The sequence below is a fragment of the Danio rerio genome, chromosome 17 (genome assembly GCF_049306965.1).
Source record: "Danio rerio strain Tuebingen ecotype United States chromosome 17, GRCz12tu, whole genome shotgun sequence".
NCBI lineage: Eukaryota > Metazoa > Chordata > Actinopteri > Cypriniformes > Danionidae > Danio > Danio rerio.
Genome location: NC_133192.1, coordinates 11,715,032 through 11,733,670, shown reverse-complemented (window position 1 = coordinate 11,733,670; position 18,639 = coordinate 11,715,032). Strand labels below are relative to the sequence as shown.

General features: G+C 37.0%; 1 protein-coding gene across 1 annotated transcript in view; it reads right to left on the bottom strand.

Annotated features, from left to right (window-relative positions):
• Positions 1 to 18,639, bottom strand: part of tyro3 (TYRO3 protein tyrosine kinase) — a 52,142-nt gene that overhangs the window by 12,925 nt on the left and 20,578 nt on the right. The window contains exons 5-12 of the mRNA NM_131432.2: positions 15,833 to 15,919; positions 15,512 to 15,627; positions 12,675 to 12,855; positions 6,758 to 6,900; positions 4,322 to 4,460; positions 3,984 to 4,110; positions 2,020 to 2,114; positions 1,818 to 1,913 (exon numbers count right to left, since the gene is read on the bottom strand). Of these exons, the coding sequence (NP_571507.2) occupies positions 1,818 to 1,913; positions 2,020 to 2,114; positions 3,984 to 4,110; positions 4,322 to 4,460; positions 6,758 to 6,900; positions 12,675 to 12,855; positions 15,512 to 15,627; positions 15,833 to 15,919 (984 nt within the window). The remainder of the gene's footprint in view (positions 1 to 1,817; positions 1,914 to 2,019; positions 2,115 to 3,983; positions 4,111 to 4,321; positions 4,461 to 6,757; positions 6,901 to 12,674; positions 12,856 to 15,511; positions 15,628 to 15,832; positions 15,920 to 18,639) is intronic.

Sequence of the window (18,639 nt, the reverse complement as noted above, 5' to 3'; positions counted from 1 at the left end):
AAAACATGATTTGTGAAATTTTGGGGGGTCTCAAAAAATACTGACAATGTGTTATTTTGACGTGAGCTTCAATATTGTGTAATGTGATCATGGATTATCATGTGTAAAAGTGCAAAAATATGAATTCATGCATGCATGATGGCGATTTACACCTCACTTAAAATAAAAAGATAACTACACATGCTATTCTAGTCATGAGCATCAAGGTGTGGGGGCACCGCTGAGCAAAGTCCAGTCATGTCAAAGACTGACAGCCAGATGCTTTCATATGGACGTTGAGACACTGCTTATTCATTTTCCCAAACAAATGACGTGATACTGTGTTTTGTTTTATTTGCTTCATACAGTAGGCCAGGGGTCACCAATCTCGTTCCTGGAGGTCCGGTGCCCTGCAGGGTTTAGCAACTTGCCTCAACACACCTGCCTGGGTGTTTTAAGTATACCCAGTAAGACCTTGATTAGCTTGTTCAGGTGTGTTTGATTAGGGTTGGAGCTGGAATATGCAGTACACCGGACCTCCAGGAACAAGTTTGGTGATCCCTGCAGTAGGCCAATACAATGTTCTTTTTAACACCGTGACATTGGTGTAAACATGTTGGACAATTAAGCTGAAAGCAGGTAAACAGAACAAAACAGAACCTCCTTCAGTTTCTTTAATTTTCCAATTCACAATTGTGTTTTACCGGAGTGAAAGTGAGATCCCATGACGTTCTCCAGGTCTATGTAAAATAAAAAAGCATAATGCTGTCCTTGTTGCCATCATCTTGAATTTATAGAGCGAATAAAAAAATGATAGGCTACATGAGGAGGTTATTTATTTTATTGTCAAGTGAAACATATTTGTGTTTGTTGGTTTTATATAAATGAGTGTATTCCTCTCACAAAAGCACTGCAGGTAAAATTAGACAAGGATGTTCTGTTGTTTAGGCTGCTGTTGTTTGTGCATGCAAAAATAAGATATTTTCAAGGGTTAAAGAAAGTTACTGATGGGAAAACAATTGCTTTTTAGCAAGAAAGTAAACCGAAACTATCGTGGTGTTTTGTTTATTAAGTCTACTTTGTAATATTAAGTACAATTATATAAATATTAGTTTTATATTTATAGATTTTTGTTTATACATTGCTGTTTAAGGACAGGGATCCTGTGTGTGATATAGCCTACATCATTGTGGCAAGGGACTCTCAAGATCATAGCGACCCCCCGTTAGAAAAAAACAGTGGGCTACCCCAAAGGCCACGGTATAGTTCGAACACTCCAAGATTGAGCTCATTTGATAAAAGTGCAGTAAAAATTGCAGTATTGTGCAATTATTTTTACAAGTGAACAAACGGTTTTCTTTTTGATTACATTTGGATGCCCTTCCAGCTGCAACCCAGAACTGGCAAACACCCATACACTCTCACACTACGGCCAATTTAGGTTATTCAATTCACCTATAGTGCATGTCTTTGGACTGTGGGGGCACCCAAAGGAAACCCACACAAACACGAGGAGAACATGCAAACTCCACACAGAAATGCTAACTAGCCCAGCCGGGGCTCGAACTAGCGACCTTCTTGCTGTGAGTTGACGGTGCTAACCACTGAGCCACCATACTGCTTCTAACATGCTTATTTTATACTATAAATAGTATAATTCTAATTATTTTTATCTATGGAGGGAACTTTTTTCTTCTCGCTTTAACAAATGCATCATAAAATGCATGTGTTGTGAGGTGTCAGCTTAAAATAAATTACTACATCACCGGAGCTTTGAAAACACTCTAAACAAAATGTCAACAAAAGAGACTTAAACGAACATCCAAATCATGATGTACCTTTTCCTAGCATGCGTCCCAGAGTTAAGAGCCTTTCGGAGATGAGAACATCCTGTAACTTGGCCTTCAAATCACTGTTGATTCCCAGACTGTCCACTAGAGGGAAACAGAGTCGAAATGTTATTTAATTTCCTGTCAAACATGTATGGTGGGATGTCAATGCAAGAGCAGTCATGCATGTAAGAGTAACATGTGCACCAACATGTGGATTCTGGGAGCTCGGGGAACTGCCTGTTGAAGGACCTTGCAGCTGTGAAGGAAACCGGTACTTCCGCTCCTTGAGCTGCGAATGCAGACCTACACATAAACAATGAAAACATGAAAAAAATACTCATATATTACTGTTTTAAACATCATTTTGGAAATAAATCCTAAATAAACTACCCAAACTACAACATGACAAGAATTTAGAACATATAATTAAAGTCACTATATTTGATGTCAATATTTTATAAATGTCGGCTAAGTCCCTTTATTAATCCGGGGTCGCCACAGCAGAATGAACCACCTATTTTATAAATTAAGCATGATTCATTCAGACCTGCAGACACATTTTTTAAAAATAAAATGCTTGTATTGAGGAACAATTCTGATTATATAAATAAATCAAATGAAATCAAAATGTTCTTATATGTATATGTGCATTATGAAACTTTCGGCACATAATATAACAATAAAGGCTGGTTTATACTTCTGCGTCAGTGATCGGCATCACCCACGGCGCCTAGCTTGCGAGTAGCTGTGCATTTATATTTCTGCGTGCTGTTTGTGTTGCTCTGCAATAATACTTATAAAATGCTAGCTGGCAGGTGTTTATGTTCCTCTGTGTCAAGTTTTGTCACAGGTGTTTTGTTTTTTTCTTAGAGCTAGAACCCGCTCATTCAGACGCAAGAATGGGCAGACATGCAACAACATTAAACATAAGGAAAACAAAAGTTTCCATCTGGAGCTACTTCATGAGGCTCCACACTTGTAAACACTCGCTCCATCAGGCTCATGGCTCTCAGCACCGCCCCCACACTTGTCAGCGATACCAAGCCGACCAATCACAGAGCTTGCGCTATGTGTCGCTGCGACGTGTAATTAAATTTTTTGAGAGGTACGCAACAGCTTCGGCATCAGCCACGACGAGGGCTAAATTAGCCCCAATTCTGATCATTTAGTAGTGGGAAATACTACTCAATAATAATAAATTTTGCCTATGAATCACTACATTTTCATAGTATTCAACTGATGTAATTTTATTAACACATATTATATAGTAATGTTACGACTAAAATTTATCTATTTATCTTTATTGTGAATTTATGTGTATTTTTTTTTTGTCTTGCCTTCTTGCGTTGCCTTTTCTTATCCCATAGGCTTTCCTGTCAATATGGTCCAGTTTCTGATTGGCTGCTGCTCGCGAAGAGCTATAAAAAGAGAACGTCCAGCAGAGTTTGAGAAGTTTATTTTTGCTGCGACTGTTGCTGGGAGTGGAGAGCTCCTGGATTTTCCTATTCCTCCAGCCATCGACTACATTTTATTAATGCCCAAATGTCTATGTAAGGCCGTCACGGTGGCGCAGTGGGTAGCACAATCACCTCCAAGCAAGAAAGTTGCTGGTTCGAGCCTCAGCTGGGTCAGTTGGCATTTCTGTGTGGAGTTTGCATGTTCTCTCCATGTTTGTGTGGGTTTCCTTCGGGTGCTCCGGTTTCCCCCACAGTCCAAAGACATGCGCTATAGGTGAATTGGGTAAGCTAAATTGGTCATAGCATATGTGTTTGAATGAGTGTGTATGGATGTTTCCCAGAGATGGGTTGCAGCTGGAAGGACATCTGCTGCGTGAAACGTATGCTGGATAAGTTGGCGGTTCATTCCATTGTGGCAACCCCTGATGAATAAAGGGACTAAGCCGAAGGAAAATGAATGAATTTACTCACCCTTTACTTGTTGATAGCACCCATTGATTTCCATAGCATTTTTGTTCCTACTATGGAAGTCAATGGGTGCCATTAACCAACGTTTTTCAAAATATCTTCTTTTGTGTTAAACGGATAAAAGAAAGGTTTAAAACCTCACGAGGGAGAGTCAATAATGAGGTAATTTTCATTTTTGGGTGAACTACCACTTTAACACCATGTGGAAAGAAGCCTTTAGGCAGTAAATGTTAATTGAAAAACATACCCAAACTGTGTCTCTTTGCCTCGGTTTCGTATCAATACAATCAACAAGAGTCCCACCATGGTGGCCACAAGAAGCCCGAAAAGCAGGCCCACCCACATGTGGCCCCTCTGTGTCTGAGCCTGCATGGCTGAAAGCAGACAACAAGAGCGTTAAACACCACTTCTGCTCAAAAGTGCCTGAAGAGATGCCATTCCTGCATAATCACCAACAGCCAATGATCACACACCGGCTCTCAGAGAGGTGCATTATGTAAAATTGTGGTCACAAAAAAAAGCTGCAGTGACAGCAGATTTCCCACCTCTAAACAGCAGGAGGAGAGACAATGATAGAGGACTGACCTGACACAGGCATAACAAGAACAGGCTGACTCCACGGGCCACATCCTGCCATTGTGCACGCTGCAACCTGGAAGGTGGCGTTAAAGAAGCGCCCTGCACCCGAAAGATGGGCAACATTCTCCTTAAACAGTAAGGGATCCTATAAAAATAGATGTCTAGAATTGAAGTGGGAGCTCTTAAAAGTGATAAAAAGACAATCAAATGAAATCAAAAAGACATATTATCAATATCAGGGGTTCAATCTCCCATTATTTGCCCTACCCCTTTATGTAAAAAAACCACCTCAACTGAGAGTAAAAATGTTTTCACAAATTTAGGGGTTTTTATTTTTAAAAATATCAGTTATTGCTTTATATTTCATTCCAACGCAGCTACCCAGCAGACATACATATAATTTCAAAAACGTTAATACTAGGTTAAATTTAGGTCGTGATGACCAAAATTATGTCTAGTCAGCATCTAAGGACAACATTAATTTTGTTAGTTAATTAATTATTAACTAACAAAATTAATTAGTTTTTTTAGTTAATTAATTTTAATCATAACTATAGCGGACATTTTTCGACTGAACTGAATTTATTTTTGATGTCTTGGTCACACTATTTGGAGGGCCGGAACAAATTGCCCCGTGGGCCGGCAATTGAATAGCCCTTTTGTCATAAATGATAAAAACTTGAACTAACTATTTCACTTAATTGTTTGTCAAGTCATTATTGTGTCGATGTTGCAAATTAATCACCTAAATTTAGCTATCATGCAGCTTTACAAGAAAATGTGCTATTATTTGGAGAAGTTCAGATTCATTGTTGATTCAGTTTACTTGAATAATAGTGACAATATTTCAAAGTTCATCAAAAAATGTCTAATTTAGATAAGAGGAGGTTCACAGAGGAAAACCGTGTCATCGTTCAGCTTAAATTAGATTAAATTAGATTAGATGTTGATGCTGTTTAGCTCAATAAAACTTGGAAATTTTGCAAGGTTCAATTTAGTGTTGATAGTGTTACTCGGTTCAGATTCAGCATTGATTCAATTCAGTTTAATAATGATGTCTATGTCAGGGTTCTGCCACTCTGGTCATGTAAATTCTTGTTTTGGTGGCAGAGTCCGGACACTAGTCATGTCTAGTCCTGTCCTGTTGTGCTCTGCTCGAGTTTTCTTGGGTCGAGCACTTGTTTCTGTACTCGTGTTTGTGTTGTTCTGTCAGCATCGTGCTGCTTCATTCTCAGCGTCTTCGTCTAGTTGCTTTCGGTTTTGGTTGACGCTGAGATGAAGCATGCACGTTGCATATGTGTGAGCGCCCGGTAAGGTGTTTATCTATCGTGCGCTCGTGTCTTGCGTCTGTTGTGAAAGCACATGGCTCTATGTTTACATTGTGGTCACGTGCTTTTGTCGTGTGCTTCAGTGTCGTGCTTGTGTTGTCATGAACATGCGGTTAATGAGTTCTCTCATTGGCTGCATGTTCTTGTCCTGTTTTATGTGAGCGCATGGCTTGTGATGTCTCTTTGTGTCATGCGCTCTCCCGTCTATTGTCTAGTCCCACCCTCCTTGTTACCCCATTATTAGTTAATTATGTTCATCTGTTTGTGTTAATGTACGTCTGCATAAAATCTCCTCATGTCTGCTGTCCTGTGCCAGTTCGTCATCAGATGTCATCATTTCCTGTCTTGTCCTGTTTTCCAGTTTGCCAGCCTGTCCAGTCTAGTTTGTTGGTTTGTTTGTTTGTTTATTTGTTTTATTAATATTTTCCCCCTCGGGGTAGTTTGTTTTGCTGTTTTTCTTTTTCTTTTTTATCAATAAATACCCATCATTTCCTTGCACTTGAGTCCTCACTCCTTTTCCCCACCTCAAACGGTGAAAGTCTATTAATGAAGTTGTTTCAGTTTAGCTCAGAGCTTCATTATCAATATTTAGCTCAGTTCGGACTCAGTGTTGATTCAGTTCAGTTCAACAACCATGTCCTAAATCCAATTTAGTGTTTAGTGTAAATAGTGTAACTCAGTTCAGATTCAGTGTTGATTCAATTAATTCAATTTAGCTTCAAAGCTTCATTGTCATTATGCAGCTTAGTTCAGACTCAATGTTAATTCAGTTCAGTTTAATAATGATGTCCATTAATGAAATGAATTCACTTTAGCTACAAAGCTTCATTGTCTTTATTCAGCTCAGTTTGGCTGTTGATTCAGTTCAGTTCAACAACAGTGTCATAAATTCAATTTAGTGTAAATAGTGTTACTCAGCTCAGTTCAGATTACGTGTGGATTAAATTTAATTTAATAACAATATCCATAAATTAAATTAATTAATTTTAGCAAAAAAGCTTCATTGTCATTATCCGGGTCAGTTCGGACTCGATGCTGATTCAATTCAGTTCAACAACAGTGTCAGTGTTGCAAAACTTCCTCTGTAATCGTGCCTTTCTTCTTAATGACGTACCTGACTCTCTCCTCCTTGGTTCCACTGCAGTTTATAAGCCAGTAATCTTCCTCGAAGCTCCTCCTGTTCCAGCGTCGCCCAGGACAGAGTGAGCTGCTGCTCGCTGAGGTCAAAGGTAAAGTTCTTTGGAGCTGCTGACGGTGCTGCACATGGAAGATATGAAAACAGTAAAAGCAAAATTAGCATGCAGAGGGTCAACTGCACCGTACAGACATAAATATGAGTCAAACGCCTCTGCATGACAATAAATGAAGTCATAGCCAGTTTTTCTGATAAGACCAAACCTCTGGAATGGACTTAAAATTTACAGGAAAGCACTACATTCTTACTGGATAAGAGGGATAAGGAAAGACAATAGCTACGTTTCCATCCACCTATTTTTATACGCACTTTGGAGATGCGCATAAAAAAGGATGGAAACGCTAAGATGCGCCTAAGTTTTGAAAATAAATGAGTAGGATAAACTTTTTTATTCGATAAGAAAAGATGTGCATAAACTACAATGGAAACACTTTTACCGAACAAATTCCAGTATGTGCATTAAAAAAGTCTTGTGATTTTGTTATAAGAGATCATGTGATGATAAAAGTGTGTGAATGGACAAACCAGCCATCTGAGCACATTGTAAAACATTGGAAAATTTTGTTTTAGTCATTCTAAAATGTCTTAACCATTTCAGCATTAGTGATTTTTAGATTATTAATTACCTCCAGAATCAAAAGCGTCTGTGCTCTGCATCTCACGCCTTCAAACGCTACTACCTGTTCATAAAGAAAAGATTCACGCAGCTTCTCCTACCACAGTGAATTTAGTTTTAACAGTTTACTGCACCAGATAATCAGGAAGTGACGATTTTTTTCTCTTTGACTCGTTGAATGGAAACGCTGCATTATTTGCATGTCTTTTATGCGATATTCCAGTTTTGCATGTTAATTTATTTATAGATGGAAACAGCTATTGTTGGCAAAAACCGTGTTTTTTTGAAGGCATTTTGATATTTTGGGCTTTTTTTTTCAGTCAGATGGAAAAAGAACATCTAAAATACACTTTAGCTCAATCCATGTCTGTAGATTTCACTCACAATACAGTTGAAGTCAGAATTATTAGGCCCCTGTGTATTTTTTCCCCCAGTTTCTGTTTAACGGAGAGATGTTTCTAGAGATGATAAGTTTCTGGAGATGTTTAGAGCACATCTCTATACATATTAGTTTTAATAACTCATTTCTAATAACTGATTTATTTTATCTTTGCCATGATGACAATAAATAATATTTGACAAAATATTTTTCAAGACACTTCTTTACAGCCCAAATAAATCAATTAAAGACTATCAATATATATATATATATATATATATATATATATATATATATATATATATATATATATATATATATATATATATATATATATATATATATATATATATATATATATATATATAACTTAAAAGGGCTAATCATTTTGACCTTAAAATGTTTTTTTTTTAAAAATGGTTTTATTTTAGCAGAAAAAAACAAATAAGACTTTCTCCAGAAGAAATAATATAATCAGACATACTGTGAAAACTTTCTTTTTCGGTTAAACATAATTTGGGAAATATTTAAAAAACAAAACAGTTCAAAGGAATTTATTAATTCTGATTTCAACTGTAAATACTTTCAAAGGGTGTATTTATTCTCCTGCACAAATCCATAAATCTCCCCTTCAGTGGTTTCACAGTTTTATTCATATCATAATATTGTTTTTGAAACAGCATTTTCTTCTACCAAAAAAAAAAAAAAATTCAATTTGTCTAAATTATGAAGTGAAAAAAGATTCACAAAATATACTTTGTAAAAACCTTTGACTAATAAGTGAACAAAATCAAACAAGAGTTTTAATAACAATATTAGTAATATTGGGCCTGTCACTATATCTATTTTTGTTGTATGATATATTGCACTAAAACATATTGTGATTGTTTTTTTTTGAAGACCATTTTATGCCACTAATATTATATAATGCCAGAATGACAATATAATATCATCACAATGCGAGTACACTCCTCCAAAGAACATATCATATTTTATTCTTAAGAATATTTCATTTAATTTTAGTCATTTAAACACTTGGAATCAGAATGTGAAACTGTATATCTAAACAAATAAATAATAACAAATGTTAACAGAAAAGTGCAAAAGTGCAATAACAGAGGCTGCGATATCTGCTACCAGATCTATTTTCAGTTACCAGACACCCACATGAAAATATACTATGGTAATTTATAGTAAATACTATAGTGTTTTTAACCATACTGACACTGACACCTCTGATAGAGATAGAGATGTTGCACAATCATCTAAAATGTTGCTAGAATTGGTTTTTTGTATGGGCGATAAATATTGCATCACCAATAATGATTGAGGTCATTTCCATGTGTTGTGCGATAAATCGATATATTGATTATTGTGACAGGCCTAAAAAATAATAATAATTTATTACATTTATGTAGTGCTTTTCTGGGCACTCAAAATTGTTTTAGGGGATTTTGAGGAGGGGGATCAGGGTGAGTTGTGGCCTAATGGTACTGAACATAAGATGGGAAGCATCAACTGCATTTTCTCCATCTTCGATACCCAGCTGAGATGCCCCTGAGTAAGGCGACTAACCCCTAATTGCTCTACGGCAGCTGGAAGCAATAGCTACCCACTGGGCATGTTCACCGTCTTCACTTAATATGTGTGTGTGCACTTGGATGGTTTAAAAGCAAAGGACCAATTTTGAGTATGGGTAAAATCATATTCGACAAGGCTTACTTCACGTTGTCCATTTTGGAAGCAGACTCTGCAGTGCCCATGTTGGCCAGTAGGTGGACATATATTCGACTCTGTCAGTATGCAACAGCAGTGCATTGAAATGGATTGGGGACACACACAATGGCGCATTGTACGACTCAGCCTGGAATCCACTGGACTGCAGCCAGTGCTACCAGTTTACAAACATGCAAACAGGGTCAACTTCAGAAACCCCTTCTGCTCCTCAAACCCATCCTCCTCTTTCAAAACCCCCTCACCCCAGGCATCTGGCCAGAAACGGCTCTCTGGGCTGTTTGTTTACTTCCAGCCCAAAAAAATGCTGGTCAGAACTGTTTTATTCCTGATGGAATCTTAAAAATGTTCATCCCTCTCAACACTGTCCCTTTCAGAACTTTGAACTCATCAAATGGAGTCACAGTTTAGAAATAAATGTGTCAGCTTTAATTAGTAACCTAATCATGTAGTGACGTATGCAGCAAACTATGTGCTGAAAACTATAAGCTTCCTTCAGGATGGATCTGACATCTGTAAATGCAATTTCCTTTCTTACTTCTTTTCTTCTTAACACACACACGCATGCATGCACGCACGCACGCACAAAGTAGGGGATGACCAGATAAAAAATTCGAATGAAATTAAAAATAAAAGAGATCAAGACAGATTAATTTACATCAAGATATTTGCTGTACTCGAGTGATCTGTTTTAAGTATAACCTTTTTTAAACAGTGTTGATTAGTTTTGTAGGAACTTTTAACATACAAAAGAAAAGAAAAAAACATGCAAAATTATAAAAAAAAAAATGTATCAATAAATAAATAAATAACAATAATAAAAAATTACAATTACAAGTACTTAAATAAATAAATAAATGTACATACACATAAAATATAAAGGTATTAAAACAATGGTACATTAATAGCAGGTGATACAAGATACAAGTTATATGCAGAAGACTCGTATCTGCTTCCTTCAGAAATCCTATAAAGGGATTTCATGTGTCGAAAAAAGAAATATGAAGAGTTCAGATGCAAAAGCCGCTAAACGCCACTTCCATCAACAATGAGCTAATGACATTGAGTGAATGCTTTAGGCATGTAGTACACCATCAACAAATAAATTTGCTTCAAATCGTCCAAATCCAAGCATCACCGCATTCGGAAATAACAGTTTGTTGGCAAAAGCCGCTAAACGCCCCTTGCCTTCAGCAGCAAAAGCCGCTATATCCCGAGAACCAACCAGAAGGCGCAAATCAAATCGTGTTTTCAATGTAACGGCGTGCTGATACGCCTGCTTTTTCCGCTTTCAATTCTTAAAGACGGAGTTTGATGAACTGAATGAGCCTGTCAGTGAATGGCAAATGAAAACGTCCCTTACCTCAAAACTCTGCATTATAAGAAAAACTGAACAGTTTGAAGTGTAACGCATTCATAACGTTTTTTTGCGCAGTGACGATACCTCCGATTTAACATACATTAAACAGCAACTGCGTTTCACGAAAGATGAAGTTAAGATCCCTTTCTTTTATCTCGCATGGATGCTATGAGGATAAAAAAAGAGACGAAAAAAAAAGACCAAAATCTTGAGTATAGTAAGAATGAATAAATGACAGCTTTTAAAAGTGTTTGAGAGACATTCCCTTTTTGCCCAGTAGGCCTACCTTGTGTTTTATTTGCTAATGTAAGCTGTTTTTAAAAAGATAAATATAATATATAAAACTATACATTATTCATATTACTTTATAATACCTATAGATCTGATAAACTTTTTAGATTAATGAACAATGCACAGATATCGATGTTTCACAATGTTTCACACTACATTGACGAGTTCACACTTGCAATCATTTAAGAATAAGGCGTATTTGGCGTGCTGTCCGGGGAGAGGGCTCTGAGCTCGGGGAGGACGCCCCAACTCGTGTTAATCCCCTTGTCAGGGAATAGAGAGGAGTTGAGATTCGAGCAAAGTATCTAGCCCGGCCCTAGAACGCTTCCCCCGGGGAATGTAATTCTTAAGAGGTGAGGTGTCAGGGTGGTGGAGGGATGCGAAAGTCATGAGATACTGCAGGTAAGACAACTTTGGCATATATAGGGGTTTGGTCAAGAACTGATTGGATAATAGAATAATTGTCAATGACGTATTTAATGCTGAAACTTCTGCGCGTGCTCCTCCCGAAATTTGTTCATCACTTATTTGAAACTACCAAGCTTAGTTTACAATGTTTGCAATGTTTACATTGCTCTACTTACATTAAATCTAAATCCCAAATATCAGAAATGACAACGGATTGTTTTGATTTAATTAATGTCAGTATTAATGTTATTGATTAATGCACTTACTTGACAGATTTCATTCATTGATTTTCCTCCTGCTTTTTCCCTGGTTTATCATAGTGGAATGAACCGCCACTTACTTTATATGTAATTGTTACGAGTAGTTGTAGTGTAGTGTGGGCTTGTGTGTGGTGTTTCTTTCCTTCTCTCTCTTTTTCTCTCTCTCTCGCTCTCTTTCTCTCGTTCTCACTTTCATTTCTAAGTATTCGCAGGTGCAGCGGATTACATTGGGTCAGATCATGATTGGCGATTGGATTGGCGGCGGCTGTATATAAACCTGCAGAAAGCATGGATTTGATGGCTTCCCGCTCTCTCTCGATTCCCAGCGTATGCTTAGTGGAGATTATTGTTTAAGTGATCAAATGAGTGTTTGTTGCTTATATCTCTTTTGTGGCGTTTTGTGAGATGCCGATGTGATGTTGTGAAACAACAACAAAACAAAATAATAACACTGAGTACTTTTAATAAACGCCTTAATATATTTAGCGATTAATTTAAAATTTACAGGTTTTCCATGCCAATGTCAACTTTTTATTTTGTCATTTTGTAACTCAAACAGTATAGCACTGAACTAGCTATGCCAAGGTCTTGGATTTGATTCCTGAGGAATGGAAGAACTGATAAAATGTTTACTTTTTGAATACAATTGCAAGCTGATTTCGTTTTAATCCTTCAAATGTCTGAATGATATAAGTGCCCTTCAGGCTACAATAAAAGGCCATTTATATTCATTTGACCACATTAACATGCATGCATAATGTCATTACCTTATCTAATGTTTGCCATACCTGCCTGTGGAGTGTGAAAGTCCACCCAGGGAGAGAAGGGGGAAGAGCCCACCTCATTATCACACCGGACTCTCACACTGTAATTCGAGTAGCTGCGAAGCCCTTCAAACACGTGCTGGAATGGAGGAACTTCCACAACCACATCAGGAAGCTTGACCTTCTTTCCAGGTCCCCTTGACAACTGCAAACAGATGGATTACAATCCTAATAATCTGAACAGGAACTACGTTTGCTAAGTGTTTATTTAATGAGGCATGGATACTCATTTCTGTAGCAGCATAAACATAAAAATGACCGTTCACAATTCTCACTTTTTCCCTCAGAACTTTTTCCCTCAGGTCTTTACACTGGCTCCCAGTTACATTCAGAATATATTTCAAAGTATAACTACTTGTCTATAAATCACTAAATGGCCTATGTATGACCTAAATACATTACAGATATGCTCACTGAATATAAGACAAATTTCTTAGGGGGGGGGGGGGGCGCGAGACATTGATACGTGCACTCGAGTAAATTATGATGACGATCTGATTAATGTTAGCTCCACATCTAACTATCAGGCACACATAGAGTTAATGCGTTTGAGTAAAATATATGCAAATAAAATGGACCGTGTGCTTTTTAAAATAAATGAAGGTGAATGACGGTAGCTAGCTCTCTGCAACTCTTACATGATCGCCCACTGAAGCTGCTGGCCTGGTCAGTACCTGCTTGGGAGACCACATGGGAAAGCTAGGTTGCTGCCGGAAGTTGTGTTAATGAGGCCAGCAGGAGGCGCCCAACCTGCGGTCTATGTGGGTCCTAATGCCCCAGTATAGTGACGGGGACTCTATACTGCTCAGTAAGTGCCGTCTTTCGGATGAGACGTTAAACCGAGGTACCGACTCTCTGTGGTTGTTAAAAATCCCAGGATGTCCTTCGAAAAGAGTAGGGGTTTAACCTGGCCAATTCTGCCCACTGGCACATCATGTCCCTCTAACCCTCCCCATATGATAATTGGCTTCATCACTCTGTCTCCTCTCCACCAATCAGCTGGTCTGGCACAAAATGGCTGCTGTCGCGTCATCCAAACTAACTTTGAAGACATACTGATTATATTTACATTGACATCAGTAATCTAGTTATTTGTCGTAATAGACAATAATATAATTAAGGTGTTTACGTGAAGTGCTTTCATGTAAGAGTTTAATACAATTTTGGGTGACTTTAACTGCAGTTCGGCAGTTTAACTTTAACACATGAACATTTCATTCATGCCCCCGTGACAAACTGGGATATTAGACGCAAATAATGAGTAAACTGATGAAAGTGTTTTGGAATTTAAAAACTAACGCCAAATGGAAAGAAGAAAAACTTTTGCATTTTGCGATGTGTGTGTGTGCGGTACTTTACTGACAGTCGCATGTATGGACAGTGTTGCCAGATTAGGCGGTTTTGAATACGATTGTGCATGTATAAAATGACATAGGTGAGTATAGAAAGTTTGGGTGTTTTTGCAACGGAACGCTTGTCCCCCCCCCCCTCCAATTTGTTCTCGCGATCATCACAACACCCACCCCTCCACCCACCTTTCGTGATTACAGACTGGGTGGGTATTTTTTCATTTCGACGGGTTTTGGATAGTTTTTGGGCTGGAATCAGTCAGCTACATCTGCCAACACTGTGCGTGGATCTTGTGGGAAAATATGGCGAAAAGTCCTACATGACGGTAATAGTTTGATTGCAGTGTTTACTTCATTAATGCCACTAATATATGCATACTCCACATGTCTTTATTCCATTTCTGTTTAGTTTAGTTATGACTGTATTCAGATTAAAGCAATCAAAAATCGCTGTTTACATGGTAGACTCTTAATCTACTTGTTTTAATCCTATTAAAATCTTATTAAAGTATTGTTGCCCATGAATCCATACTTAATGTTCGACTCAACCACACTTTCAGGGCTTTGTGATCTTGGCTTTGCGAAGCAGCAATTTCTATATGTACGTACATCAAAAGCAAGTATGCTCTGGCTCATGCTTATTGACAGTGAAAGATGATTTACGGTTAGTCGTGTCAGGAATCCAACCATGTTGTCCTCACAGAAACAGGCTCAGCCATCACACTGAATCAGATATATTTATGTTTCAATGTAAATAATGCTACGCACTTTAAACGCAGCAAGTAATATGTGAGTAATGTTTGCACATGTATTGTCAATTTCCTGGTTCATTTGACAAGTGTGAGTGCTCCGAATCGTGCCCAGGCGTGGTTCAGTTGGCCGGCCCAAGCCTGACTGGAAAAAGTGGTCTGGAGAATGGTTTGGTTGGGCTTTAGTGTAAGTGCAAAGTATACCTGAGCACGAAACTGAAGACAACATCACTTTTAAGGGACTATTTCATATGGATTTATTAATCATTCTTACTTTTCAGTGAATGCAAAGTGTCATAGTTTATTAAAGATGCAAACCCCTAGCTGCACGCCAGCTGCCACCTTCAGCAATCCTCCTAATACATGCAGCACGATGACTTTCAAGAAAATTTTTGTGTCGTCGCATCCCAAATTGCTGAAAAAAATACAAAACAATATAACTAAAGCAATCTCCATTGTATGGAGTGAGAGTGTTTCTATTCAAAACTGAACAGCTGCATCATCAATGATGTAAACGTGCTTGGGCACGGGAGGTAAAATTGCTTTGTGAGTGCAGACCGAGAAGGAGAGGCGAGCGGGGATATTCACACCTGAGCACGATTCAAGGCAACGGTGTCTATATTACGGTGTACCCCTTAAGACTATCGGGTCATATGATGGCATGTAATTCAATCAAATACTAAACAAATATTAAATACTCTACCTGTATAGTGCAGGTGGAAAGCTGCGAATGCCCAGTGAAACCTGGACTCCATGTTAAAGTTATGTTAAAATCCGACACATGATGAACCTGTACGTCCCGAGGGGAATCAGGCCGGGCTGTACATAAAAAAACAATACGCATTTAATGAAAAACATTATATTTGTATTTACCTACTCACCGTTTGATATAGTACGTAAAATGTATGATGGATTACTGGCAAAAACAAACCAATAACTAAATAATAATTTTCAATGCACTTATGCTGAGTCAGAACAATGTAAGTTATGCCATAAGAATGTAAAGTGCAGTGGTATGTCTTGCCTTTAATGTGCACAGTGCCTGTGCGGGACACGGAGATGCCTCGAGCGTTCTTGGCCTCGCAGTGAAACTTTATACTCTCATTCACACCTGATTAAGCACATGAGAAAGATATCATATCGGTTAGCGTGGAATTGTCCCAGGATAAGTTGAAAAAATACATATTAAATGGGGGAAGGTGCGCTATTGTATGTATTATCTGTATACTATTATTAAATTCACTCAATTTCCTTTTGCTTAGTCTCTATTTCAGAGGTCGCCACAGTGGAATGAACTGGCAAATATTCTGATATATGTTTTACACAGCGGATGCTCTTCAAGCTGCAACCCAGTGCTGGGAGACACCCACACACCCTCATTTACACACACTTATACACTATAGCCAATTTAGTTTCTTGAATTCACCTATAAGTGCATGTCTTTGGACTGTGGGGAAAACCGGAGTACCCGGAGGAAACCCAAAACCACTGTGCAACCCCCACAATTATTAAATAAACTATACCAAATAAATGCTGCTATTTTCTAATCATCAAACAATTATGAAACATATTAGGCATTATGGTTACCACAAATATACGAAGCTAACATTTGTTAACCATTGATAATAATAAAAGCTATTATTAATGACTGAACACCAATAATACCTGATCAGAAAACAGCAGCAAATCAGCCAATTTGAATGATTTCTGGAGGAACTGGCGTAATGATGCAGAAAACTTTGAAACACAGGAATAAATTTTAATATGTATTCATGTTCATGATGGGTTGCAGCTGGAAGGCCATCTGCTGCGTAAAACATGTGCTGAATAAGTTGGCGGTTCATTCCGCTGTGGCGACCCAGGGTTAATAAAGGGACTAAGCCGAAAAGAAAATGAGTGAATGAATATTGCACAATTTTATTGTATTTGTATTCAAATATTTACAGCCTTGGTGACTGAGTCTGATAAACACAACAAATAAACGATAAAAATTCAAAATAAAATATGCAAATAAAATAATTAGTTTTAAACATATAACAGGCAGTGTATGCTAAAATATATGTTAATATTTTAAAAAATACTTAATATGATATATGTTAATATCTTCATTTACACTACAATTTTAGTAACACCTCAAAATGTTAAAGGTCCTAATAGTTAATAACAAGTTTTAATTCAGTTGAACTTTAAATAGCAATATATTAGTTACAGCATTTATATATATATATATATATATATATATATATATATATATATATATATATATATATATATATATATATATATATATATATATATATATAGATCAGGTTCCTTTAACATTAAGAGATACAAGGTTTGATAATAACAATGTACAGTATTGAAATTACCAACTTTATTACAGGATTATTATATTATTAGAAGTGTCCTTAAAAGTTGCAACAGGTGATTCAGGTCATCAGAAACACCTTTTTTATTCTGGTTGAGTCTCTTTAAATCCAAATAGTAATCATTAAATTAAATAGGCCAAATTTATTTAAATCTACTCTGTAGAAGATGTAGGACCAAGAAAAGTTGGTCCAATCAAAATGTTTGCCCTGTACATTATGATAGGCTGTCCTATGTGCCTGTCAATATATGTAATTGCATTCCTCTGCACACCCTGTTTGCTCAGAAAAGATAACGTCATCTGTGTGTTCACAAAAACAGTTCACTGAGAAATGACAAGCAAACATCAACAATTGACTTTCTTTTCTTTGAGTTTAGTATGGTAATGAATAACTGTACTATAAAGTTGTTGTCAAATGTGCATTCATGCGTTCAGAAGGCATGGCTTTGGATAGCGATTGAAGGGTCCAATGTAACTTTCACCCGTGCTTTTGGGGAGGTTTTCATCCAATCTGGGTTGATTTTAAGTCTTAATTTGCTATAACTTTCTCTGTGTTTTGGCAAATGAAATTATTTTTGGTGACAAATCTTATTTTGATACATACAGCTGAAGTCAGAATTGTTAGCCCCCTTTGAATTTTTTCTTCTTTTTAAAATATTTCCCCAATGATGTTTAACAGAGCAAGGAAATTTTCACAGTATGTCTGATGATATTTTTTTATTCTGGAGAAAGTCTTATTTGCTTTATTTCGGCTAGAATAAAACCAGATTTACATTTTTATGAAACCATTTTAGGGACAAAATTATAAGCCCCTTTTAGCATATTGTTTACAGAACAAACCATCATTATACGAAAACTTGTCAAATTTCCCTAACCTGCCTAGTTAAACTAATTAACCAAGTTAAGCCTTTAAATGTCACTTTAAGCTGTAAAGAAGTGTCTTGAAAAGCCATCGAGGTCATCATGGCAAAGATAAATTAAATCAGTTATTAGAAATGAGTTATTAAAACTATTTTGTTTAGGAATTTGTTAAAATAATCTTCTCTACGTTAAACAGAAATTGGAAAAAAAATAAACAGGGTCAATAAATCTGACCTCAACTGTATTTTGAGAAATGCTATGCAATTTTTTAAAATCTCAACAGTACACTCTGGGCAAATTTACAACTCTTTCATTATGTTGGTGGCTGTTTTTGTCCCATGTTGATTATTATAGCAACATTTTTTGATTGCAAATCTGTGACACCATATCATCATGCATTCATAATTGTGGGTGGTATTCTTTGGAATTCAAATTATAAAGAAAACCACCAACAACCAAGAATGCATGATGAGATGGTGTCACGGTTTTGCGATCAAATAGTGTGGTTATAATGGAAGTCAATGGGGCAAAAATAGCAACTTAAGGCCGGCTCACACTGCGATTTTTTAAATTTTTTTTATTCTAAACGATTGCAGCATGTT